General features: G+C 37.2%; 1 protein-coding gene across 5 annotated transcripts in view; it reads left to right on the top strand.

The window, feature by feature from the left end:
• PHYHIPL (phytanoyl-CoA 2-hydroxylase interacting protein like) overlaps positions 1-26797 on the top strand; it is a 60767-nt gene that overhangs the window by 25112 nt on the left and 8858 nt on the right. For all 5 annotated transcript variants that reach the window (XM_075154284.1, XM_075154283.1, XM_075154282.1 and 2 more), the window contains exon 2: positions 24053-24249. In XM_075154284.1, coding sequence (XP_075010385.1) covers positions 24085-24249 — 165 coding nt within the window. In that variant the 5' untranslated portion in view covers positions 24053-24084. The remainder of the gene's footprint in view (positions 1-24052; positions 24250-26797) is intronic.

The raw sequence follows: 26797 nt of genomic DNA, 5'->3' as shown, positions 1-26797 counted from the left end.
CCTTGATCTCTAAGCTGTAGTAACTGTAAAGGCAACTGATGAAATGGTAACATTACATATCCAACTATGATAAATTCTGCAGCACATTTAGTTTGGAATTGCAGGCAGTGCTGCAGAATAAATATAATCAATAATGGAATATTTATGCAGATAACAGAATATTTTTCTTGTTTTCTAAGATGAGGGAATTAATATTGAAACATTTTGTGTTCAGAAAACTGGGTTGTACCTCCTAAGGGGGGGGTATATGCAGAAGCCAGAAATCCGGGAATTGGAGTGAGCAATTAATAATATCACAAAAATTCATATATTTTTAGATTTTTTTTCTGTTTTTTTCAGTGGTTTTTTTGCAAGCATGGTCATCTCTCTTAATGAATTAAGACCATTTAGAAAAGTTACAAATGTCAAATAAAAGAAACCAAATGTATGCATTTTGGAGATTTTTTTTTTTTAAATAAAAACACATGGTAAGATTTGGCTTAAAGTGAATGCAACATTATAAAGCCAATTATCAGCTCTTATTTTCAGCATTCTCTGTTATTTACAAGTGCATCTTGCATTATTTTTTCTTATTATCGTAGGTGGGTCTACTAGCACAGCTTAGTATTAGCCTATCGCACAGTCCAACGTGCAGTTTCTTAGAATTCTGCTGGACTCACTTTGTGTATAGGAAAAAGTGTATTATTTGTTATTTTCCTTTGCAGTATTTGAACATTGCAGCCATATATCTGTAAACTTAGGTCAGGAAAGAATGTTTAATCTGTGCTGAAAATTCTGGTGACCTTTTTATAAAATTTGTATTTGCCCTACCTAGGGATCAAACCTTTAGCAGATGGACGCCCTTTGCGTCATGAGCAGGCCAATTCTATGAAAATATATCTAACCTCAGAAAATCATAAGCTTTTGAAAAAACTATGCTTTTCACAGACTTGGTAGAACAGTCTTAGATTTTAGCAGCTGAATTTCCTGAAGCTCCACATTGTGGTTGTGCAGTGCTCCCCCTACAGATACAGCACTTTGGCTGCCAGGGTCCTGCAGAGTGAGAGCAGTGATGCTGTCGTCTGCTTTCTGTGCTCTTACAGTTGACATAGACAGCTGGAAAGCGGAAGACACCGATCAGAACGCAGAAAGGAGAAAAGCAGAGCAGCAAACCTTCAACGAGAATGTTGGAACTTGGGAGGCATGGACTGGGGAGAGGGGCAAGAAAACTGGCCCAGAAGGCACATGGGCTTGGTGCTAATAGAGACTGAGGCAGTGGCTGGTCAAGGGTGGAAGAACAGGAAAGACTTAGAAGCTGGGGATGTTTGTGAGGATTAGATTAAATGGGAAGGCAGAAGTGGGCAAAATGACCCTGAATAGGAGAATAGGAAAAGAAGATGAAGGAACAAGGGAGGAAATCCAAGTTTGGGCAGAGTACTCAGGGAAATAAAACGGAAAAAAGATGAGGGGGCATTCACCCAGATTAGATTAATTGGATGAATGAGGATGGAATGAGAATTGGAAACCTGTGAAGAGTAAACCAGGAGACCTGCCTGCAAAGAACGGACAGAAAGTTCGTGGAGGGGGGAACTGGGCAGTTTGGACCACAGAGGTTAGGAGTAAAGGAATGGAACTGCGACTTGCTGAGCAAAGAGACTGGGACTGAAAGGGCTTCTTAGGAATGAAGAATAGGACTTTTGAAGTGTGACTGGGGAGTAGAAGAAGGGGTGGGACAGGAACAAGTTCAAGGAACAGGGCAGATAGTGGCCATGTTTTGGTGTGATAGCCAGAGATAGGTCAGTGTGTATCAGCACATGCTATCTTCCAAAGCCACACACAACCCTAGGATACCAAATTCTCCTTGTTTGTTTACCAGAAAACAGGTCTAAAATCCACTGGCAAAGCACGACATCTGTTTTCAGTGCTTATCTGTGTGAAGGATGGCAGTCTGGTACGGCTGATGGTTGGCCCATTAGCTCAAATGGTAGCGTCTGTGCCTGTTGCTGTGCACCTAAATGTTTCAGCACTGCAAGTTACCCATATGAAAATTGATATGAAGCCACAAGTAGATTTTTAATCTTTTTTTTAGTTGCCATTTTGTAAAACCTAAAAAATTGCAGACATATAATAGGTTATTAAAGTTACCAAAAGTTACTCAAAGCTAGGAAATGGTGAAAGTTCTGTCCTCTGTGCAGAACCGGCATGGTGTTGGGATGTTTAATGTTGTGCAGTGAATACTGGGGATGTTGAATGGCATGTTGTAAACAAGGTGGGGGAAGAAAGAACGGAAAGAGAAATTTAGTTCTAACCTGGAGTCTCTTCCAGACTTTCTGCATGAAACTGAGCAAGAGCTACCTACTTTTCAAAGGGGTTTGTTACTTGTCGTGTTTCTCCTTTTCTGGGTGCTTATCCTGGTACCATGCTGTCAGGACTTCAGGGGTAGTGAGAGTCAACAGCTGCAGCTGACTTCAGTGAGAGTAGGACTTTGAACATACAAAGCACAGTGCTAAATGCTTTGAGAAGAGAGATGTTAACCACCTTAAATAGCACTGAAAGTTAGTGAACATCTTTTAACTTCTCTGTGCCTCAGTGTTCCACGTGTAAAATGGAAGCATATTATTGCCTCCCTCACAGAGGTGTTTTCAAAATAAACTAATGAACGTTTGTTAAGCAGCCAGGCACTGTAGTAGCCTGGAAAACCCTGAGGTGCATGTAAAAACCCATGATGAAATTCATAATTTTGTCTTCAGAGCAGAATATGAATAATGTGTAACAAATAAGTCCTGGGACTACACACTAAACAATAGTGAATAGCTGTTACAAGAAAAATAGTTCATTATGTACGCACTATTCATTATGTATGCTGAATGAGTCAGAATTTATGTGGAAAAACATAGTATATAATCATGCAGTTAAAGACTATATCATAATCTGAACAAACAAAGGGACCAATTTAAGGTTATTCAAGTATGCTTCATTCTGATGTTTTCTAACTATTGATGGCTTAAACAATGCAATCTCACTAAAGTGCTTTTCAAGGGTTTTTTTTTGTGTTCGCTTCATATATTTGAAGATAGTATTTGGGTATCAGGATCAGAATGAGAATTGGTGTCTTGGCCAGTTTCAGTTGCATAAATCAATTTCATCACCTTCCAAACACTTGACACCATCAAAACTGTTTAGTCTAACAAGCTTGTATAAAAGCATTACATTATACAAGCTAAGATGTCATTTCTGTCTTATGTAAACAACTTGCATCTTTGGCTTTCCATGTTATTTGAGCATGTCTCATGTTTTCTTGTTTATTTCAGAAGTTTGTTATTATGCTGGATTTATTGGAGCATTCTGAAAGATATTTCTAGGGTTTGTAAATGGGAGTTTTCATGGCCATATCATGTACACATTTGCCTTTCAAACAGAAGGGATGAATTGGCATCATCCAGTCTCTGGATGCATTCTTCAAATCCCTTTTTTGGCATTATGAAGCAATATCACTGCTATTTCTGAAATGTTATCCTGTAAGTCTCAGAGGCGGGGAAAAATTGAATTTCTAGGTAGACTCCCACATGAAGGACAACTGAGATATCCAAATTTCACAGTAATTCTTAGTGTTCTGAATGGTTGGACTTGCATAGTTGTTTGGGTTTTTTTAAACTATAAGAATTTTGAGCACAGGAATAAACAATTCATATTTTCTTACCCAGCGTAATAGAGAGGTGCTTGTAATTGTGATACTTTGATAGGACACAAAGTTCAGAGGCATGTTTATTGTTGTTTTTATTCCTTTCCCCAAATGCAAATTGGAGGTTTAAATTTGCTCTCTTCAAAATGCAAACTGCATCATTTTTCTAGGGTTTGAATGATGGAATGGCCAACTGAGAAATGTATTTCTTCTGTAAAATTTCATCTAACCTGGCTGAATTTAAAAATAGCGAATTTTTTTTGTGGCAAGCAGTAATGCTGCTTCAGGTAGGAGCTAAAATATAGCACATAGCTTCAAAAGCTCTCTTGTTGCAAAGAAAAATACTTATTATGGTTTTAGGTTTACATTTTTGCCAGAGACTAAGATTTTCACCTGTAATATTCCTTACTGTTAGGACACAGAAAAATACTAAATGGAACCAAGCAACTATTTTGAAGTCTTCATAAATGATCTTCAGAATTGTGGAAGAGAAGAAAACTAATGATTTGCTTATGTCTTTCATTTCAGCTCACCATTGCAAGTATTTTATCTTGTCTTGTTTTACATCGTAAGCAATGATGCCAGTAATAACTAGTGAGGCTTTGCTAGAAACTCATTCAACGTCCCTGTGTCAAGAAATGTAGTCATACCCATTCTTCCTTTACATTCTTTCATTTTTAGAGTTATTTTCCTTCCTTCCTCCCTCCTCATCTCCTTTTAGAGCTTTATGCCACTCAAATCTGTGTAGTTATTAACTATTTTAACTGGAGTGACCAAGTTATATATTATTAGCTATTTAAATCTTGCCTGGTGTTCTGTTTGTGCCTCTATTGATTCAATTATTCTTCACTGAAACTCTTCTAGATCCTTTATAAAGCAACTGAAATGCTTGATGTGTAATTATGCCAGATTCACATTCAGAAGCACTGTTCTCTCCTAGTGCTATATGCCGATATTGCTAGGTTGAAACTCAAATATATAATGTGGGCTTTGTAGTTAATTTCTACTCATTGTTATAATTAAGGCTTTTTAAACATTACTGTCTCCCATGTGTGTCCCTTCTTTGTGTTTGTTTCAGATTATAGTTCTCAGACACATTCTTTTATTTATTCAGTAATAGAATCCATTTTATCATTTTCTGCCTATGTTTCTAAGCCATCTTGTGCTTGCAGCTCCTTCTATTTTAATGTTGTCTGCAATACAGAAATGTGATCCCTCTTTCCAGATCATTCATAAAGATGCTTATTTAGTCTGAAACTAGCCACAGGCTCTATGGTAGCGTGGTAGACACCTGAAATCCTTAGCTCTTTTGCCATGCATCAATCTCATCTCTGCTAGCCAATGTTCAGCCCTGCAGATCAGTAGTTCTTAATAAGTACAATGGCAGGAGGAATCATTTAGGGAAGAGACATTCTACTCCCTCCAGCATCTAAGAAGGAGGAATGCCAAGCCAATCCCTCACTTCAAATTTCATATATCTTCTGCAAATCTCAAAGACAAAACCTGTTTTTCCTGAGTAAGAGTTAAGCCATTAGTATCCTCTTCATCTGTTTCATCTTCCATCTTAAACCAGATGTAGCAATTTTCTTCTCAGCCTACTAATCTGATGGCTCTACCACCTCTGGTAAGCTGTGTTCTGAGCTTGCTTCTCCAAATTCGCTATTTACCCTGCAGTTATGCCTGTATAATCTAGATCAGAGCCTGCCCTACAGGCCACTTCAGCTTTTACAGAAGCTTTCCAGTGAGATCACTGGTCCCAGAGCCGTAGCTTCTAGAACAAGCAGAATATTGCTTTTGTCATGTAGGGTGGGGGGAGGAGAAACTGAATCACATTCTTATTTAGAGTTCTCTAGTATTTTGTCATTCATTTTTGAATGGGTTCCAGCCAGGCATCGTTGTGTTCAATTGTCTCCAAAGGCTTGCTGAAGCTTATCTTCCTGACCTTGGGTTTTCCTTCTGGGACTTCTCTGCCTCTTTAATTTTCCATTTTTTTTCTTCCAAAATCTAGGAAGATCTCCTCCTCTACCCAATCTTTGTAATTTCCTCCACCTTTTATTATTCATAGCCTCTATATAACAGGTTTGGAGGCTCCAGCTTTTCTGAATAAGGTAGTTTTCAATTCCCTTTGTGCTGCTGAAGTAGTGCCAGCATCATTAACCATGACTGAGGAGGTAATCTTCAAAAGTCCTTACAGTTTGGGTTTGTTTTTCTTAGTCCACTTGGTACAGTAGGTATGTCTGCTGTGCTGCCAGCATGCATGGCCTTTTGTGCTTTATGTGACCTGGAAGGCTATATTTAATTCTGGCTGAACATAGCCCAGAATCATCCACTATGTTTTCTTTTCTCTTTCGATAGAAGTTTTAAGCATTTTATTTGCAGAATACTTTCTTCAAAAATTTATAAACATGGCTGAAAAAATAGTACTAACATTGCCAATACATGATATATGTATAAAATATGTCACTGCTATAGGAAAGTACGAACAAATACAATGTTTATGATGTTGGAACTAAAGAAAGCTCTGCTCCAGAATCACTTCCTGTGGTTTCCACACTAGGTTTTGTTATACAGTGGAGCATCCTTTATTTGACCTTGAAAATGTTTGCTTCAGCACAGAAGGTTTGGTTAGAATTTGTTGTAGTGTTTGTACTGGGATCAATTTTCATGGTGGTGTTTGTAGTTGAATCATTAATCAATTTTATTTTATTGTTTTCACAGAGTGTTCTTGTTTTATTTATGCTTGAATGAACAAGCTGTTTTGCATGAATGTTTTCAAAAACAATGATTAGCTATACTGTTTTTATAGCCTAACAACGGTTTCTCTGAGCCTTGACAGTTCTAGCCAAAAAGGGGAAACCTTAAAACTAGTTTGGTGTTACTCTTTCATTCCCGCAGAATGACAGAAAGTATTACCAAAGTTGCACTCTTTCTTAATTCCAAGTATGGAGTGGCATCTGGAGTTTATTTCTCCAATACTGTTAAGTCAGACACAGCTGGCAGCTCTAGGAGAAGCATAGTTTGAGGAATTCCCGTGTTAAGCTTTGTATATCAATGCACTCTCGTTACGAGAATTCTGCAGTTTACAATTGTCAGAAGCATCCCATAAATTTATTCCCTGAGCTGTTCCATTGGCTTCAATAAGACTTCGTGTAAAAACAAATTTGCACTTGTACCATGGCATGATTAAGATATTACAACTACTGTATTTTCCTAACTTTTGTTGTGTGTATTCTATCTTATTTCATACAGATAGGCATCTAATTTGGAATTTCTCTCTTTAAGTTGCAGTTTGTCTGGTTTTCATCTATCTTTAGTTTTGGGCTAGAAATAACATTTTTAAAAGGTTATTCCGGGGTTTTTTGCAGTTCATTTCTATGTGTACTCATAGTTGAAGACATACGGACTTCAAAATCAGCAGGATAAAAATGTTAAAAGGCTCTTTCAATCTTGGCCAGCCATAAGTACTAGTATACAAGTATCAGTGGAGTGATTCATACTGTGTCGTTGGTCCTTTTAATCCAAATTATGTAAAGGAAAATTATAAATGAGTTTATACAAACTAAGGGATAAAATTAAGAACAGAGTGTGCAGCAGATTATATTTTAATGCTACTAAGGTGCATCTGATGACATAAAGTAAATATTACGCACTTACACTTTTATGATGGAATTTATGCTGGCAATTTAATATAAATGCTCAGTAGTAAACATGTGGCTTTCAGACCGCTAAAGTTTCTGACGAATTTCTAGCCTTTACACTTTCCATGTAGTTTCAAGGCATATCTCTAATCACAGGAACTGAAAGTCCCCAAGCCTATCTGCTCACTGAATCCGTTACATCACAGAGAAGTTCTGTCCCTCTTGTGAGGAACATACTGGAATTTTAGCCAGTGTTACCTGTTCTGATGACACAGCTACCACCTTACCCTTCGTGAAAGGACAGATTTGAGCAGTAAGACTTCACATGCAGTTTATTGGGATTGTCTCACCTCTGCCCATGTGTAGAGGTTACTTTCTCTTCCCCCCTAGATGGAGGCACTTGAAACTCCAGGTACATTTCTTTGTTTCCTCTGTCTGTGAACTGCTTTGTACCATGCTTTGGTACATTGAACCATTGAACACGTTGTTTCTGTACTTCACTTTGTCACTCTGTTAGGTAGCATGGAGTTCTTAAATCATATTTGATTTACAGGGATCTGAGTATAGCAGCCTTTCTAGAGTATGAGAGTTTAATTTCAAGTTTCATGACACATCAGGTAGCCAGGTGCCCCCAGCATGACCTGTGTAGTAGAAACATGTCTGGTACTCTGTGCTTTCTCATAACTGTACAAGTGCAGGGAAGACAGAATCAGGTCCCAGTAAATAAAATACTGTTTCTCCTTCTTCTATTTTTGTATATTCTGTAAAGCTCAGCTGGTTTCTGTGTTGCTTCCTTGAGCAAACCATCAGCAAACCACCTAGGCTGTCTCATGAGGCTGTCAGCCCTAATGCAAGTGTGCAGTGCTCGAGATGGAAGCCATACAGTGAAACTAAATTCTTCAGTATATCTTCGTGTGCTTGTTATATTTAGCTCATATAGTAGGGAGTGTGAGTTGGAAAGCATTACCCAAGATGCTTTTAAATGCTGTAAATCCAAAAGATGAAACACAAATCTGAATATGAATTCCTTTTAAGTAACATACCCAAGGGGACTTGGTTGGCTTAGTGAATTTGTAGTAGGTTGTGCAGCTGTTCCTCTATAGGTAATAATTCAGTTTTGTCTTACCATGATCATGATTGATCACTTGTTACGATCCAATGATTGTTTGATAGCCTGAATGATAGGACTGCAGACGAATTTGTAACGGAAACTATTTAAAGCATCCAGTTGAGCTGTGCTTTTTTAAAATAATAATTCTGGAATTATTGAGGACCATGGCGTTCCAATGGTTCAGAATTGTTATAGGTTTCTTCTAACTTAATTACATCAAAGCTTCAGTTTGAGTGTTCTCCTCTTCATTAGGCAATCTTCATTAGAGAATCTACATGAGAGATCTGTTACAAATTCCATCAGGATAGGAAAACGATGAGCTGGAGTCAAGACTTTTAATAAACCCACACAGTCGACATGCTATACCAAGCCTGAATGAGGGGTAAATTCTAACATGGCGAAAACTCTGCTTAAAGATTTCTTTTCACTACGTATTCGTAGCTGAGTCATTTGCATATTCTAGTATCTGTGAAAAGCTTGAACTCATTGTAGCCTTCCCCTTCATAGGGAGTATGTAGCGTCATTTCTGCATGCTTGCTTACCTTAATGAAACTGGCAGCAACCTAAGTTATCTATGAGCTCTCTACTCTTGTCAGAGGTTCAAAAGTTAGTAACAGCCAACCAGTGGCAGACCCACATCCAAGGACCTTGACTATGTTTGGTTGCCCTAGGAAACCAGCTAAAAATGAAACAAAAGAGAACAACTCCAGCTCCTGCCAAAAAAGGCTCTCAAAACCCCTATATCCTTTATTTGTCAGGCCCTGAGAGAAAGTGTGAAACCTGCATAAAAATTAAATTAAAAAAAATAGTACAAGTTACAGGGTAGAATTTCCTGAACTATTGTGAATATGTAATACATTTCAAATCACAGTTAAAAAGCACAAACTGGTGTAAAACAGAGCCAAATCCTATTCCTTACAGGAGATCTGTGTGAAAAGCACACAGCAATTACCAGTGCGCTGAAGTAAAGAAATGCTCATTCATGCTGCAGACTGCCAGGGTATCCAGTGAGTTACAAAAGCCCACTCATGCTAAGCACCCTACTTTCTGAAGAAAAATGCTTAGTAAAATTGTGTTCCCCAGCCATGAGTTCTCTCTGTTGCCCTTAAAGTGACAAGTTTTACCTTTCTCTCTGGGCTTCCCTTTGCTTGAAAGAAAAGTGGGTCTTAAATGAAAACCCTTGTGCAATCAAGGCAGTTGCAGTTTTCAGACAAGCTGGCAGGTCAAATTAAAGCTCATGTGAATACAAGGCTGCCTCTCCTTGCTAGATTTGAACTCACATGACGTAACTTGAAGTAGAGAACACATTTTTGGTTTTGATTAAGACACAGCTGCAATAAATGGCACAAGTTGTTGCTAGCCAAGTAAGAATGAGGTAAACAAGTATGAGCATGAGGTTCATAGTAATAAACTATAATGAAAGTGTTTGTTTGTCTCTCTCTTTTGTTTAGTGACATGTGAAAGCACAAATCGTGAAGCCACTCATTTCTCTAATAGTTAATATTAAAAGAAGTAGAAGATTAAGGCCAACGCTTTGCCCTCAGTTACACTGTATTAGATGAAGAGCATTGGAGCAATTAGGCCAGTGACCCAGAGCAGTGTAACTTGGATCGGAATCTGGCCCCAAGCAACTTGTCCAGGGTCATACAGTCAGTGCCTTCATCTATGAGATCTGTTTTCTTCCGTTGTTAGTCATGGAGACGTAGGCAGATCCACACTCTCAGAGGCAGCTGTACTTGTTTATTCATCAGAAGAGAAAAACCATGCCATAAGAAGCTCCAGGTCCCTTCCTGCTCCAAAATATGCCCCTTTAGTAATCAACAGGGTGGGAGTCTGCTGAAAAATGTCACTCCCTGTTTTCCAGCAAAACAGTACTGAGATAGCATCCTTCCAAAAATACACCACAAAATGGGTCTGAGTGCAGTCTGAAGTATGGTCAGAATTTCATAAGGATGCGTAGATACCTGACAATGCAGGCATCTGCTAAATGAATAAGGTACATGTGATAAACTGATCTGCTTTTATAAACTGATCTGCTTTTATAGCAATGTTTCTGATGGTAGTTACTTGCTTTCAAAATCTGGAATTCCGTATAACTGAAGGTATGCATTGTACACAAATTCTAGTATATGTAAGTGGTTGTAAAGTTCATTTTAATTTTTAAATGACATTTAAATTAAGCTAGAAGATGGTTTAGAACCTTTTACATTCCTTATTACCTTCTTTCCCTTTCAGCAGCTGAGAAATACTCATTTTAATTAAAATTTGTTTTTAAAATGCGTCTTGCAGTCAACACATGCTGAGAAGAGCCACTTACCACCCATGTACTGTAAGCTTGCTGTGCTGAACAAAATGGGAGCATTACTTTAATTAGTAGTAAATACTGTGGTGGCTTAGTGTTTGCGGTCTGCTATGATGTCCTGTTTGATTTCAAGAAGGTAGAATTGCACTAGCCTAACTCTGACGGTCAGGGGCATGAAAACTAATGGTGTGCCAGTAGGAGTCATAGTGCAACTGTAGCTATTTTTGCCACACTGCGATTCTCATTCCATAGAACGTTGCAGAGAAGCTTGTTTAGCTTCAACATGACAAGGTACAGTAGAAAATAAAACCACGTCTTTAGCATAAGCAGTCTAAAAGAATTTCAGTGGGAACAGTATCGGTATGAATCTTTTTGCATATATGAGCAGACAGGATGAGGAGTAAAATGCTGATGTTTGGTGGTGTTATTTGCACTCAGTTTTAGCTTATCTGGCCAATTCAGTTTACTTGGTTTTGATATTCATGGGTCATAAAAGGAGATCTCACCACTTCTTCTCAGACCTCCTCAGTGGGATCAGTAGATCTGCATATCTTAGATAAGGGGAAAGGTAGGCTTGATGGCATGGCAATTTAATCTTCTGGGCTAGCTAATTTTTTTAGCATCTTACAGTTTTCCCGGTCCTTAGTGAAGAAATGTGTACCCACATGATTATTCACAACCTTCCAGTTGCATATTTTTATCTCATAATGAAATTCCTCTTTTTTCATAATTTCCCCATATATTTTTTAACACAGCAAAAATTAAATTTTGTATGCACATATGTGTGTTTAGCTTAGCATTTTACTGAGTTAACACTCCTCAACTTACGTGTAATAAAAATGCGAAAAGGAAAGAAGAAAAATTGGATAATAGTGGCCTAGCCTTGTAGAACACCAAGTACTTTATAGAAGCATAGAGGCATCCAGTTTTCATAAAAATTTTCTTCCAAAAAATATCCATAAGGAGTAAGGGAAACTCTAAAAAGGTGTAAATGTATCAACAGAGATTTGCATCTATTTCTATTTGAGTAAACAGTCTATCAGAAAGTCTAGGTTTTTGGCTGCTATTGACATTCTGAAAATGTGGTTTAGTTTTGAATGAGTAAAGTATAAATACTAAATACTTTCAGGACATCAGGATACCCAATAAGGATTTAGTCTTAGTGAAAGAATAAAGTCAGCCTTGCCATATTAGCTATTGCACAAAGTTTTGCTGATCAGATTTTCAGTCAGGTTTTCTCTTATGCTTTGAGTTTGTGAAACTGATGTGTGCTTCCACAATTTACTTTCAGCCATAGGTATGAATTGTTAGCTATTTGCAGTCAAGTTTTCAGAAGCCCTCAAGTAACTCCGCTTAAATCCCGTTGATTTCAGTAAGACTGTTCTAAATCATTTAGGTATTTCTGAAGTTGTTACCAAATGTTACTTAAATTTTTGCTTCAAGTAAGGATGGGTCAAAAATCAAAGGAAGAATTAGCACTGAATTGGAAGAATTGGCTGATTACAACAGAGGAGAACTCACAGTGATATATCTGAATTTTCTTTATGGTAATAACAAAAGAGGAAACAATTATTTTGAGAAATTAGTTTAATGATGCAATTGAATGCATTATTTATTTTTAATTAAAATTAATTAAGCTATGGTTATTAAATAATTTAGCTATAATTGCAGTTAGCAATATATAAATTCATCCACATTCAAACTTAAATGGTCCTGAGATGTTTGAACCTATTAATGCTTTCACAAAAAATATTGTGGGGATAAGTGAAAAACCTGAAGTATTTGATATAGAAATTCAGAGAAATTATTCTTGAAAAGTTTATCCCTTTTAAAGTATCAGTCCAGAGGATATTTCTGAGTCAGTGAGATGTAGATTTCTTTGCTATGGGAGTTCAGAAATTGGCTGCAGTGTAATACTTACTTTTTACCCCCCCATGTTCTTTTTCTTGTTTCTCTGTAGTGGGAATCTTGCAAATTATCAGAGGTTGCTGTTGCATCATGAGAGTCATGAGAATTGACAAATGTAATTTAGGAAATAATTACAAAAGGTAACTTCAGCTAGCTCTTAACTTCTGTGACCTCCCTCTCTAGCATCTGAAAAGAATTAGACTCCTCCAGAGCAGACTTAAATGTGAGAGTTAACTGTAGGTACTCAGATTATCCAATTTAGGAAACTGCCTTTCTTTACTGAATGGAAAGTGAGCCTAAGGAGACTAACCGCCCAAGGCTGATGTTGGTCTTTGTTAGTATTTTCTTCTTTCTTAGCATAGTAAGAGTATCAGTGGTTTCCACAGAAGTACATCATACCAGTATTGCACATGAACATTGTTTCAAGTCATATGTATAAAATCTTTTAGACAGTAGCCTTTGCTTTTGAATTAGAGGATGTATCTTTTATATAAAATATAGTCCAGGTGTAATTCCACAGGCATCCATGGTCTTACGGCAGGAGTGAATGTTGTTCCTGCTTTTTCCTTGTTACTGTACCTACTGTCATTTTTAAGATGCAAAGAAATGTTTGGGTTTTATTATCTTTAACTTTGAAGGAATACATATGGCCTAGCAAATCCACTCTTGAGAATTTTGTATCTAACCCAAAATTTATATTCCACAGAAATGTTATAATGGGACTATTTGATTTCTGCTTACTAATTATGGTAACCTTCTCTGTACAGATAAACTTAATTTCCTGTTTAACCTAATGTTGCATTCAGTGTCCACTGAGAGAATGCTTGAGCTGCAAACCAAACCCTACAGTTCTGATGGCATCATCGTATTCCAAAATATACCAGTGTAACTCTTTATTTGCTGCTACTAGCTGTTTGCTACTTGTGCGTCGTGTGTTCCCGTTGATGTTAGTGGAAAACATACTTACACACATTTGAGGAAACTAAGCCCCTGAAGTCCTATCTGCACAAGATGTCAAAATAAATGGTAGTCAAGTGCATTTGCTAAGGGCAAATGAGCATCTCAGTCAAGTTAGTATTCAAGCAAATGGCAAACCTTCAAGACTGTGCTGAATGCTTTTCTTTCATTATACACTCTCTTTCAGTTGCTGTACTACACCTCCTGTCAGGTAGCAACTGAGTCTCTGAGCCGTCTTCGTGAAATGAGAGGCTGCTTGCAGAAGAAGGTTTCAGTCCTGTAGTTGACAGCAGGCAGTGAGAAACGAGGCTTGGGAGAGAGCGGGGCACTGCTCGGTGGGAGCTAAGAGCCTGCACATTTGTTGTTGTCAGGGGCAGGACTGAGATATTGGTCTGCTCCTGATTTGAATCATGGGACCACTTGTAGAGTACATTTGTTCTCCATGTGAGATGGAGGAAAAATTGAGTCCTTTGTAAGAGGCTGAGAGAAATTCTTTAATACAGAAACTAGACAGTCTGGAGATTGCTTGGTGCTATATGTAGGCACGGTTTTGGGGTACCCTCTCTGCTGAAGAAGGCGGTTGTACTAAAGGCACAATTGTGCTCACAGAGTCTAGTTTTGTTCTCTTTGTTTTGCAATGTGGAATATTCCTGTTGAAGTCAATGATGTAGATTAGTAGGAAACAGCTAAATTAAGCCTTGAGTTAAAACCGAGTAACAAGAGAATCTGAATGTATATGAACATTTCAAAAACACGCAGTAAATGTAGATACACATGTTACAGTTATAAATAAGTAAAGCTTTATTTTCAAAACTATTTTTTAAAATTTTGGACAGAGTGTGCATTATCTTACTAGACAATGCACAATAGTAGTATCGGACATGGGGAGGAAATGAGATTTAGAGGGGTTTATCCCTCTAACAGGATTTATAGAGCCTTCTCTTTATCTAATGTAGGAATTGGTTTTACAAGGATACTTATTTAGAAAATATTCTTAAATATGCTTATATAAATATAAAAATCTGTATTAGGAGTTAGTTTACCAGGACTCTGGGGAGAGGAGAGAGAGATATTTGAGAGTCTGAGACTATTCACTCATTTTTTGTACATGAAAAGAAGCACGAATAAAGCATAAATGTTATTTATGTGATTATGGATAGCAAGTTGCACTTTGAAATAGAATAGCTATCCTGGAGAAGTGTCACTTACATGGTCTTTGATAATTTTATAAATGTTGTATTTGTATTTCCTCTGTGTGATTTCATTGTCTCTCTTGAACAAGGTGATGCAGTGAACACTGATATTCTTGATATTCGGGTTGATTGTTTGCTTGATGGGGACATATTGTCCTGGTCCTGTAAAATAAAACAATTTTATGTAGCTAGCAGTTGGACAGGGACCCATTCATTCCAGAGCTCAGGAGAAAAACATTATATTGTATTTGTGCTTAGTTAAATTTAAAGTATGCAGCTAACATATAATTTCCTGGCACTTTCCTGTCATTTTTGATGGTTATACAGAAGGAATTCTCCCTCCTATTGAATTTTTGAGGAAATAAAATACCTCCACAGTAAGTTGGAGAATTCAGTCTGAATTGTAGCACTCAAATATTGTCAGTCTATATCAGTTTTCTAGAATTACAAACTTAATATTTAACTTTATAGAGCAGATATATAACCAGTCAGCTGAATTATCAAGACAAAGAAAGGTAGAAACTTTTCTGCTTCAGAAGGTGTAAAGATGTCTCTGTTCATTTTATGGGAGTTACTGTTTCTAAATGAGTTGGTTTCAGTTGTCAGTATCAGTATCTAGTAAGAGGATTTCTTATGCCGTGGTATATAGGTGCTCTTTATGAAGTTGATCCCCTCTCATCAAACATTTCTGCTTCAAAAGGTCATAGCTAATGTCTCTCATTGCATTGAAAATGTTAACTTGAGAAAAACACTTTCTGTTTCCCCCAATGGATATATTTGAAGATCTGAAAAAGGTGACATTTTAAAAAAAATGTGATTTGTATTAGAAGATTTTGTTTGGCTTTTGGTGTGTTTATTACATGTGCTATTGGTATCTGTGTATAACGTAAACCTGATCTTTTGGGATGTCGTGGTTTAACCCCAGCTGGCATCCAAGCACCACACAGCTGCTCGCTCACCCTCCCCACCCCGGTGGGATGGGTGAGAGAATTGGAAGGGCAAAAGTAAGAAAACTTGTGGGTTGAGGTAAGAGCAGTTTAATAACTGAAATAAAATAAAATAATAATAATAATAATAATAATAATAATAATAATAATAATAATAATAATTGTGATGAAAAGGAAAACAACAAAAAAAGAGAGAGAGAGAGGAACAAAACTTAGGAAAAACAAATGATGCAACCTCTCACCACCCGCCAACCGATGCCCAGCCAGTCCCTGAGCAGTGATCACTGCTCCCTGGCCAACTGCCCCCAGTTTATATACTGAGCATGATGTCATATGGTACAGAATATCCCTTTGGCCAGTTTGGGTCAGCTGTCCTGGCTACGCTCCCTCCCAGCTTCTTGTGCACCTCCTCACTGGCAGAGCATGGGAAGCTGAAAAGTCCTTGACCTAGCATAAGCACTACTTAGCAACAATTAAAACATCAGTGTGTCATCACATTGTGCTCATGCTAAATCCAAAACACAGCACTATACCTGCTACTAGAAGGAAAATTAATTCTATCCCAGCCGGAACCAGGACATGGGGTCTTAAAAATTGCTTTACCTTATAGTTTGTTCCTCTATGCTTCTCATCCTCATCTACATATCTTTTGATTTTCAGATATCTTCCCAGAATGTATTAAGGATCCAGTGTTAGCTTTTAATTTTGTGCTTTGTGGGTACAGTCTCACCTTGCTTGTTTTCTGGCTCACAAACCTTAGTCACATTTCCCTTATCAAATTCCCAGGTTTTCATGGAGCTGACACTTCACAGAAGTAACTGCAGGGGTTAATATCTTGTGTGTCTTTCTAAAGACAGTGCAGGGCAGCACTTAGTGCACTATCTTCTGCATGACATCAGCCCAGGTAAACCTCAAACTATGTGAACCAGATGAGTGAAATTACGTCAGTGTAGGAGAATATTGTGGTGATGTAGAAGTGGCATGACGACTGTTCCACTGGCTTTCCTCCCCATTGCTGGTTGTGGGATATCACCAGGGCTTCCTTATGCTTTTGGCATTCCCAGTTAGTTCAGTAGCTTCCGGGTGTCTTACGTGCCATAAATTGCAGCAACTTAGAGGCTGCTTTGAGTTGCTTTAGCACAGGCAGCCACAGTTTGGATGAATGGAACAATTACCACTGACTCTAGGCTTTCTTTTTTGTAGGAAACTTTCAATCCTGGGCCACAGGTCGCTGTTAGGGGTGGAGGTTCTTCAGCAGCTTGGCATGTTACGTAGGCTTAGTTTTCTTTGTTGTCTGTATAGTCCCCCTAAAATATGTGTTCTGTATCACCTAGTTTTCCATCTTTTTTTTTTCCCATCAGAAAGCCATTTTTCATCATATAAATGTCAAAAGATCTCATTTTTCGGATTTGTCTTGAACTGTTTTCTTCTTTGTTGCTGCTAGAGGTAAATTCAGAGGACAGCCAGTCTTCAGATAGAATTTGAGTAGGACCTGTTATTTACTTTGCTGTTCCTCTCCCAAGTTTTACTTGAGCCTTAAATGAGTGCTTTGTCTTTAAGAGGTAGTGACATTTCTGTATTTTCAATTAAATTCTCTAGGAATTATAAGATTCCATGACTTTTAACACTATGTTTATTTGAAATCGCCTCCTCAGCTGAGAATGTGGTAGCTAGACTAGTGAGCTCTTAGGATGTTTCAGTGTAACTTACAGCTGGAAAAGACAGGGTTGTGACTGGAAATAGCCATCACTAACAAGCATCCATTGTCCATGTTGTGTTGTGTTTTGTTTTAAGTCTAGACCATATTAAATGCAAAGAGTTTCATCCTCAGATAAAGAAACTTCTTAACAGCAACCATTTCGGATGCAAGGACAAGCATGAGATTTACAAAGTACAAACTGACAGCCCAAAATGCCTTAATGTTTTTTTACGAATTCTTTGGCAACATGTTTTCAAAGATCCATGGCAATGGTGTTGGCAGCTTTGGAGAGGCATAATAGTGATTTTTGAATGTCTGCTCCAAAAGCATCAGAAGTCCATGTTTCCCACAACATGACTCTAAAAGACACTGAAGATTTATCCCTGAGTACAAAGAAACTTAGAACCAGATGATTTGTCTTTGTCCGTACAACTGGAGATTTTCTAGTGTGATGCCAAAATTGGCAAATCTATTTATAAATGTTGAGGGGCGTTCATAATGGGCTTAAATGAAAACGTAAGTTACCCTTCATTAAGCTTATGTAATTTGCATCTTGAGGGACAGAAGGACAAAGCCTTAGCAGGAAACACAGTCGACAAGAGATTTAAGTAATGCAAGGAAAAGCCATTTTATCGCTTTCTTCTCTTTTCTGTTGGTTGTTCTCCTGGCGTGTTTGGGTTCTGTGATACGAAGCGCATGTACATTTCAGGGATGTGTAACTTCCCACCACTACTTAAGGCAGCTCTGAATTTGGTTGAGTGATGGTTCAAACAGACGCCCCCCCTTTATTCCAAATTCTGTTTAGATATTTAAATTTTTTCCACATATAAAATTAATAAATAATTTTTGTCCAGATATTGGACAAATATCCAAATTGGTTGAATCTAAACCCCATGAAGGGGCAATAGCAACCTGAAAAGCTTGTATTACTTTGATGTTCATTCCCTCAGTATCCAAGTCTAAATTGCAGATAAATAGTAATATTTTACAGCTATATTTTGTCATCCATGGTTACTGAAGGGATGCTTTCACAGCTCCAGCAGAGAAAAGGATTTCACCTGGCCCTGCCTTCTTTTAATTTCTACAGATTTAATGGACATCATTGCAGTTGAATGAATATTTCACGAGTTTACTTCACACTGAGTACAAGCAATCACACTCATTATGGCTGTAATATTTGTATTTTTTTCCCTGTTGATGGATGGCTATTATGTCATTGTATTCAGTCATTTGCAGGTTCTGTTTTCTGTGAATTTGTTTCTTGACTGCTGGGTAATTTTTCATGCTTGCATAGTGCAGCAAGCTACATAGTTAATGCTGTGAAAGGTGGTGTTATGGATGGAGTTATGGGAAAGAGGGTGTGATTTGATTGCTGAACACAATCAGAGCATGAGCTGTGAACACTTAGGAGTTCTACTGCAGCGTATCTGGTATACAACCTTTGAGCATGAACCCATCTTTTTAATGTTTCCAAATGATGAATTACATTCAAATTATGGGAAATACAGATGTATGTGTAGGGATTCTATATCTTCATTAAATGTGTATCATACCACTTCAGTTAATTTTTTTCCATTGTAAATGCTTAATAGCAGGAATGTACTTGCCAAGATAATATCAGAATTAAAACATCTATAAGCAAGGTCACAGGAACCCAGAAATATATTATTTTATTGGTCTAGTTTCATAAAACTCACTTCTGTGAGCTATAAGTATGCTTAGAGAGTGGATTACAAATTAGCCCTTTCAGGATTTCTTTTGTGGATAACACAGTTTGTCTGTGAAATGAAAAATCAGTAGGCACATACTCCCTTGCCTTGCTGTGAAGTTCTGCATTTTTAGAACTAAGGAAAAAGAATGATTTTAAAATTATAAAAATTCAGTAATTGTGAATGGTCAGTAACTACCAATCAGAGGTTGTGTTAAGGTTCTTCTCCACTATCCTTCCACTGCTGCAGATGTAATGGTTCAGCTTGTTTTGAGTGATGAGGCAAATTCAAAAAAAACCATCCTTTTCTAAATCTTTTCAGTGTGGGCTTATCACTTTCCAAGTCTTATTTGTCTCCAATAGTGACACATGAAAGCCATGAATATTCAATGGGAATTTTCTGCCTTTTTTTTCCCCATTCAGAAATAATTTATGTAAGTAGAAGATATAATGAAGATACTAAATTAAGTGTGTCTGTGTATATAAATAAAATCAGTTTGTTACCCATTTGCCAGCATTTTGGCTCAGCTGCAGCAGTGGGTATCATAACCGCTTAAAATTGATTAGACAATTTAACTTGAAATTTAACTCTGGATATGGCAGAGAGAGATAAGCCTGTGAATAGTAGCATAAAACATTAATCTTGCAGTTCTCCAGCTGATCTCAGTAAAGCTGGCGTGTTGTATTTATTATTTGGCTTTGAAGAAATTTTAAGTCTTACGCTTCCAGTGTGACCTATGCACACATGAGTGGTCTTTGACTTATTATTATATAGGTGAAGAATCACTGGGTCCTTTTGCTTGTTCTAAAAATGAACTGTTTTTTTTGTTAAAACACGGGGATGACATGCCTAGGGTTTTTTGGCAGGAGAGACCAGGTTGTTTTGACTACTAACTCTTCTATAACTTTCTGCCCAAAAGAGACCTGAAAGCAGTGTTTCTACCTGTCCCGCAGTGGCTTCCAGTGTTGAAGCAACATGAATGTGCAAAATGAAGTAGCCATTTTAATTGGAAGCTGATCTATTTTAATTTGATATGAAACTGTTCAGAGCAACATTTCCTAAGCTACTTTCATTTTCAATTTTTGTCTCTATTGTGATGCTTCATCAAGAAAGATCAGTTTAGCCTCAGTGAAGTGGCAAAGCGACAAATGTGAAAGCAGCCAGTTCTAAGGCCTTCTCCACCTGTTTTCACATCCATAACAGTAGTAAGTTCCTTTCAGCTGGAGTTTTGCAGTGCTTTAGAGCAGCTATATGCTGGTTTTGAGTAAGTTCAGCTGCTATTTCTGCTTTTAGTAGACCTCTTATTTCCTGATGTTGATCTGTTCTTTAAATTGATCCTGGTAATAAGAAGAAGTGGTTTGAAGTGGACATGCTTTCCTCTGTGAAAACCAATTCAAAATATTCACCAAAGCACAAGTGGAAAAAAGGCAAGATACAAATGTGTTACCTTTTTAATCAGTTATATCTGTCAATTTTTTATCTCCATGACACCTATATGTCACCACACACGTGAAGTCTCCAGTTTTAACTAGTGGCTAGGCTGCTAAGCAGTCTTTTGTAGCAGCCAGCATTTTTAAGTGGTTTGGTTAACAACATTAGCAGACTCTAGTTGAACCCCACTTTAAAAGCAGAGAGTAGTATTTTCTTAAACACCTGACTTCCAAGTTTAGCGCAAAGTTACCCTTCTGCTATTGAAAATTCAGCCCATTCTTACTATTTTGTCTTATAAGTATATAACTATATATTATAGTAGTTGTAAGGTTTTTATAATATTGATAAACTCTAATGGAAATATTCCATGCTATGTAGTTGTTATAAGTGATGTGCATACATTACCAGACTGGATAGGATACTCTCCTTCTGTGCTATCCTGTCGTCTTCATCTCTTTCTAGTTAGTTATGGTGCAGTGATGTCAAGCACTGTATTTCACATTTTTATGTCATATTCCAGTACACCTCAGGACAAAATGCTGTTCCTAACATTGAAAAGCACTAGTTTTTGCAGGACCCAGATTCTCAGTTAGAGCTTATGCTTTACAAGAGAACGCTTCTTCAGAATTTCTTGGTGGTCTGAATGCTAGGGTGTCTGCTGTGTGGGCAAAGCTGGTCTAATACCTGCATGTTTGGTTCCTAGGACCAGCCAAATCTAAGAGAGCACGAGCATGTTTTTCATGCTCTGTCCTTTATTTCCTTGTTCCCATGCAACGGTACACTGATTGCTGTTCAAAAGTCACCATTTACCAATACTCACTGAATCATCATCCTCCCTATTAATACTGTGTATCATTATCAGGTTCCTAGTACTGCCTATCAACTCAATGGACTTTGACATTCAGGACTACACAAATATGTATCAAAATATAAGTATGCATTACAAATATCACAGATACTTCATATTCTAAATAGAAGGGAAACTGGAGTATTGCTTGCTGGTGATGATTGTGAGGTATTTTACTTTCTTATTTCATATTCTATTTCAAAATCTGTAAAATGATTTTTTTTCCACTTTCAAAGAGCTTTAAAGATTTCAGAGAAGTGTTTATTTTGGATTTTGTTCCATCACAAAAAAAGGATAGCTTAGCACTTAGTAATGCAGGTGGTTTCTTTTTCTGACATATTAAAAATATTGCTAAAAATTACCTGGAGGTTTTCTGCTAGACATTTACTTAAACTATTTATTCACTTCTTAAGCAAAAAAGTAAAAGGATCAGAAGTGCAGTCATCTAAAGATGTGTGCCAGACATTATTTCGAAGAATTGTACAGAAAACAATACCATTTACAGAAACATTTTTGCTCTTGGACTGTCATTGGTGTGCTCCAGAATTGTTTTTCATCTCTGTTACTTTTTGTCAGTGATTATTACTGCTTTGTACATGTCTCCTGAAGCTTAAACTACTTTGGCTGTTTGTAACATGGCTAGGGCCCACAGTTATGGAGTATAGAAGCTCACTTTTGAAGCAAAGAAGTTGCACATTAACATATTGTGAATATATATGGCTTGGATTTCCTGACTGCATGTCTGTTCAGGTCTTTATTCAGTTATTCAGTGTGCTGGGATCTAAGTCCATCCAGCTCTCCAGGAGGTCTGAGAACCTCAGCAGCATCACTCCATCTTCTGCTTAAACACAGAGCCTCGCTCCTGGAAGAGCGATCATATGTAGCCTTTTCAGTGTACCTGGTAGAGCTTTCAGTCATTTTCTCAAATACAAAATTGTTACAAAAGAAAGCAATGCCATCTTCTCCCTGCTGACTTTCTGAAATCTCACATTGGGAAAAGCACTTACCGTGTATTTCATATGAACAGAAAGCTTTCAGTAATGACTGGTATTTCTGAGTCTATTGCAGCCAGTGAAGCTGTTGAAAATGTCATTGTGGATGGCACAAATAGGGTAGGATTTTGAGCAAGACCATGCACCATCTGACTTTGATATTAGTTGAAAAGGAAAAAAAAAAAAGCAATAGAATGTTTGAAGAATAGACAACCTGTTGGATGTAGATGCATAAAATGGAACAAAAATAGGAAAGTGTTACTGGTTCTTGAAACCATCAGTAAAATGTCTTTCTTCAGAATACTAGCTGGAAATCTATGGATTTCGCAGACTCTGTGATTGAATTTCACATATCCATGAGGAGAATTTTGAACAATCAGGGCAACCTTAATATTACTGCATTGAGGTGTTGGTATAATTCTTTGACAGTGTATGTTGAGAGGTTGAAATGTCCCTAATATTTTCCAAGTCAAATTTTTATTATTATTACTGACTAGACTCACCTTCTGTGTCCAGTTTTTTATCAGATATGATGGAAGTATAAATACTATTTTTCTCTCTAATTAGATGTGACTAAAAATAATTCTGACGTGTTGCCTCACATCTCTGCACGGGCTTCCTATCTTCCTCATCTGGACAGAACTTGGGAGCTTTCCTCTCGTTCTTACACAGACATTAGCCTTGTTTTTCTCCTTTGTTTCTTTCTATTCTTATCTATGTTTGATTTTTATTTTTTTATGCTTGTTTCTTTATTCCTTCTCTTACATAAGCTTCTCTATTTTTTCCCTTTTTACCCACTCATTTTTGTCATCTTTCTGGTTTTTTTTGTTGTTTGTTCACTTTTGACTTGTGTCTTATGTAGTGCAAGATCACCTAATGTTTCTGAGTTTTAATGTTCACAGAATGCTCTACTACAAGGTTGGGAACTAAGGGAAGACCTAATTTTAGAACCTGTGATGCTTTTTGCAGTCAATGGTCATTTGTTCATCTACCATATGCACTTAGAGAAATTAGAAAAAACTTCCCAAGAAAACTGCAGAGTCTCAACTGGGCAAAGAGAATAGAGCAAATAAAGACCAGAAAATGAAATTGGTGTGTATGTCCCTTTTACTGTGGCTCAACAAAGTGATCACTGTTAATGGTTTCATTGCAAAGGAGACAGTATTTTGTATATGTGTATACATATATGTATATATATACACCATCTATAAACCTTGAAGAGATTTGTTTTACTTTGTGCTTGAAAAATAAGTTTAGGATTAATATGATTTCTATTTGTATTTTTTTCACTGACAGGTATGGATAGGGCCATTATGTTAACTGTGGACGTTGCTGGCATCTTAACTAAACATTGTAGCACCAGATAGCTTCAGATGTTTCTTATTCTCAAACTGCAACTGCACACAGTTGTGATACTAGCCAGTCTATGCACCCTGCTTACATGTTATTAGTGCTTATTCATGTGAGGAATTTCATCTCTTTCTAATATTTTCCATCACTGACATTGAGACTTGCATAATTGTACCTCATAGTTGCTTCTGAATACCACCTATGAGACTTTGTGAAAGGCTGTTCAGAGATGTGATTGTATTGGAGCACAGAAAACGGATATCTCATTGGTCTTTAACTGAACGAATCATGCTTATTTTTCATGCAGGAAATAAATCACAAGATAGTGGGATTGCAGAGATGGAGGAACTTCCAGTCCCACACAACATCAAAATAAGTAACATCACATGTGATTCCTTCAAGATTTCTTGGGACATGGATTCTAAATCCAAGGACCGCATTACTCATTACTTCATCGATCTCAACAAGAAAGAAAACAAGAATTCCAACAAATTTAAACATAAGGTAATTTTCATTTAAAAATCAAGATGGAGATACTTGATTTTAAATAGATGAATCTCAGTGTTTTATTAAACTTTCAAAGCCAGAGCATGGGAAACAGGTGTTGGACATCCAGCAAAGGTGGGTTTTGATTTATCTGATTGACTTTTTTTTGTTTTACTCGGAATACCTTCTCCGTCTCTAGCCTATATGCGTGTACACACAAATACATTTGTTTCATAGAGAACTGAATATTATCTTTTCTATTTCATTTGAAAACAGTTTTGGAACCTGTACGATGTATTGCAAGACAGACATTTTTATTCCTGACTAGTTCTTAATCATTATTTACACAAATTATGTATTCTGTGCCTGTCCTTGTTCAGTGACAGACTCACAAGAGCAACACATGTCATTTCAACAGAAGAGTCAGAAATTCTAGTGCACTTCTAGGAAGGCTTCCAGCAATTTTAGTTTGCAGCATTCAGCACTGTGACCTGAATATTCATCTGGCCTCTTTCCTCAAGCCACTGATGCAGGGACATATTGAATGCATTGCAGAGTCTGTACTTATCAAATCCAGCAAAATTTGCTTTGACCTCAGAATAGTTGAAATACTGAGATGTCTAGAGAAACATCGAATGAGATAGAAGATTAAACAACACAAGCATCTGCAAATTTAAAAACAATGTTGGCAATATCTCTAAAAGATAAGGTTTGCCAAGGCACAAATAACCACCCAGACGAATATGAGAGCCCTGATTCTATCAACACCTAAATTACTATTGGTTAATATGCCAGTGGGATAACCAGGAAATATTTCCACCTATTTCTCTGAGTCTTTTTTATTGTGAGAGTATTTTTCCTGTGAATTGTGTTAATAGCAGGAGTATAATTTTCACGTTCCCTTATTTGACTTTTTTTTTTTTAATATGGTTGGAAGTAACATATGCATTAAGTGTAATGAAAAAATCACTTATTACTGCTTGAAATAGAGAAATTTGCATGTTTGGCCAAGATGTTGCAGTTGCTAGGAACCAGCGTGCAAAGTACTACTGAATTTAATGTTATAATAGGCATTTATTATGACCCATTTTTATTTGTAATAGCAAATAAAGTAGGGTATGTTTGTTTTTTTCTTAGTGTTATTACTTTTGGACTGACAGCCTTTAATATAAATGCTTACTGGGATGGATTCTTTTCAATTTTTTTCATTTTATTAATCTACATGTTTTTTCATTCATATGCAAATGGGTGTAAAGTTGTAAAATTTGTTTTTGTAGAAACAAATGTGGAGCCACCCTAGCAGATCAAACACTATAAACACTTCAAAATCTATATCACAGTGATGAGACTAGTCTTAAAATAGAGAGAAAAAAAAGGGGTATTGCAAGTGTAATAAAGATAAGCCATTAGATTTGTTTTGGTTTTTTTTCAGCAACTCCCTAGCTTTTTACTCTGATGAAGTGTTTAGTCAAAGGACAGAGGTAATTGGTTTTATAAGAACAGGAGACTAAAGTCTATCAATTAAAATAATGAATAAGTTGGATGTCTTGTCAGAATTAACTTAAAATTTATTGGTACTAATTGTGTTAGTGACTTTGGTAAAACTTTTTGGCTTTGGGTTTGGGTTTGGTTTGGTTTTTTATTTTTTTCCCCCGGTCAGAATGATGGAAATCCAGACATCAGATAGGGTGGGCAAGAGAACTGCACAGACTGAATACTCTAGCAACTCTCTGTGCCAGAGCACATATGTGTTTGCTTTCATGCATCTTTAGTGCTAAGTAATTTTGAACACACTTTCCAGAATGAGCTTTTGTTGAGAAATTAAAAATTGCTCGAATTCAAAATTTGCCCTAACCCTAGTATGGTTAGAGACAAGCATCCTTCCTTCCTATAACGTTAGTTATACGAGTTTCACAGCTGAAGCTCAGCGGCAGACCTGCTGGGTAGGGAGCTGATAACCTGGCAGCTGCAGCACCAGGGACTGAATCCTCCCAGAATCCAGAAGGAACTGAATCAAACCCCCACCCATCTATTGCCTTCATAACAAAGCTGTTGTATAGAGGTGAAGGATATCACTGCCCCTTCTCCTAGCAGAGCTTGTTAGAAAGAGAAGAGCGAGTCCTACCACTTAGTTATAAAAAAGAGCATTGGGATTTACTCTTAGGAGTCATCCAGCAGTCAGGCTGTGGAAGGAGACGGGCATCTTCAAGGGAAAAAAAATCATCCTTACTTAGTTTACGGGTAGGGTAAATCACTGTCTGCAAGTGCCTGTCTCTCTCACAGGTGATAATCCCAGATGACCAGCTTAAACTATTTTCTAACTTGTAGAAAGTTAGTGTTAAGTCTCAGTTTGATCATATGGCTGTGAGCAAGTGACTTGGGTTATAGACTTAATCTAATGGGTTAGGTTAATGCTGTACCTCAGGAAAGCGGGCTGTTTGTTTCCTTGTGTACCCAGGAGAGCATACATGAATGATTCATCCTTTCAATACTTTTTCTGTTGACAAATATATAAAGTATATTCAGCATATTTAGGGTACATATAGTTTTATTATTTATTACTATT

The sequence above is a fragment of the Calonectris borealis genome, chromosome 7 (assembly GCF_964195595.1).
Source record: "Calonectris borealis chromosome 7, bCalBor7.hap1.2, whole genome shotgun sequence".
Taxonomy (NCBI): Eukaryota; Metazoa; Chordata; class Aves; order Procellariiformes; family Procellariidae; genus Calonectris; species Calonectris borealis.
The sequence above is the reverse complement of the archived record's forward strand: the minus strand, read 5'-3'. Positions and strand labels throughout refer to the sequence as shown.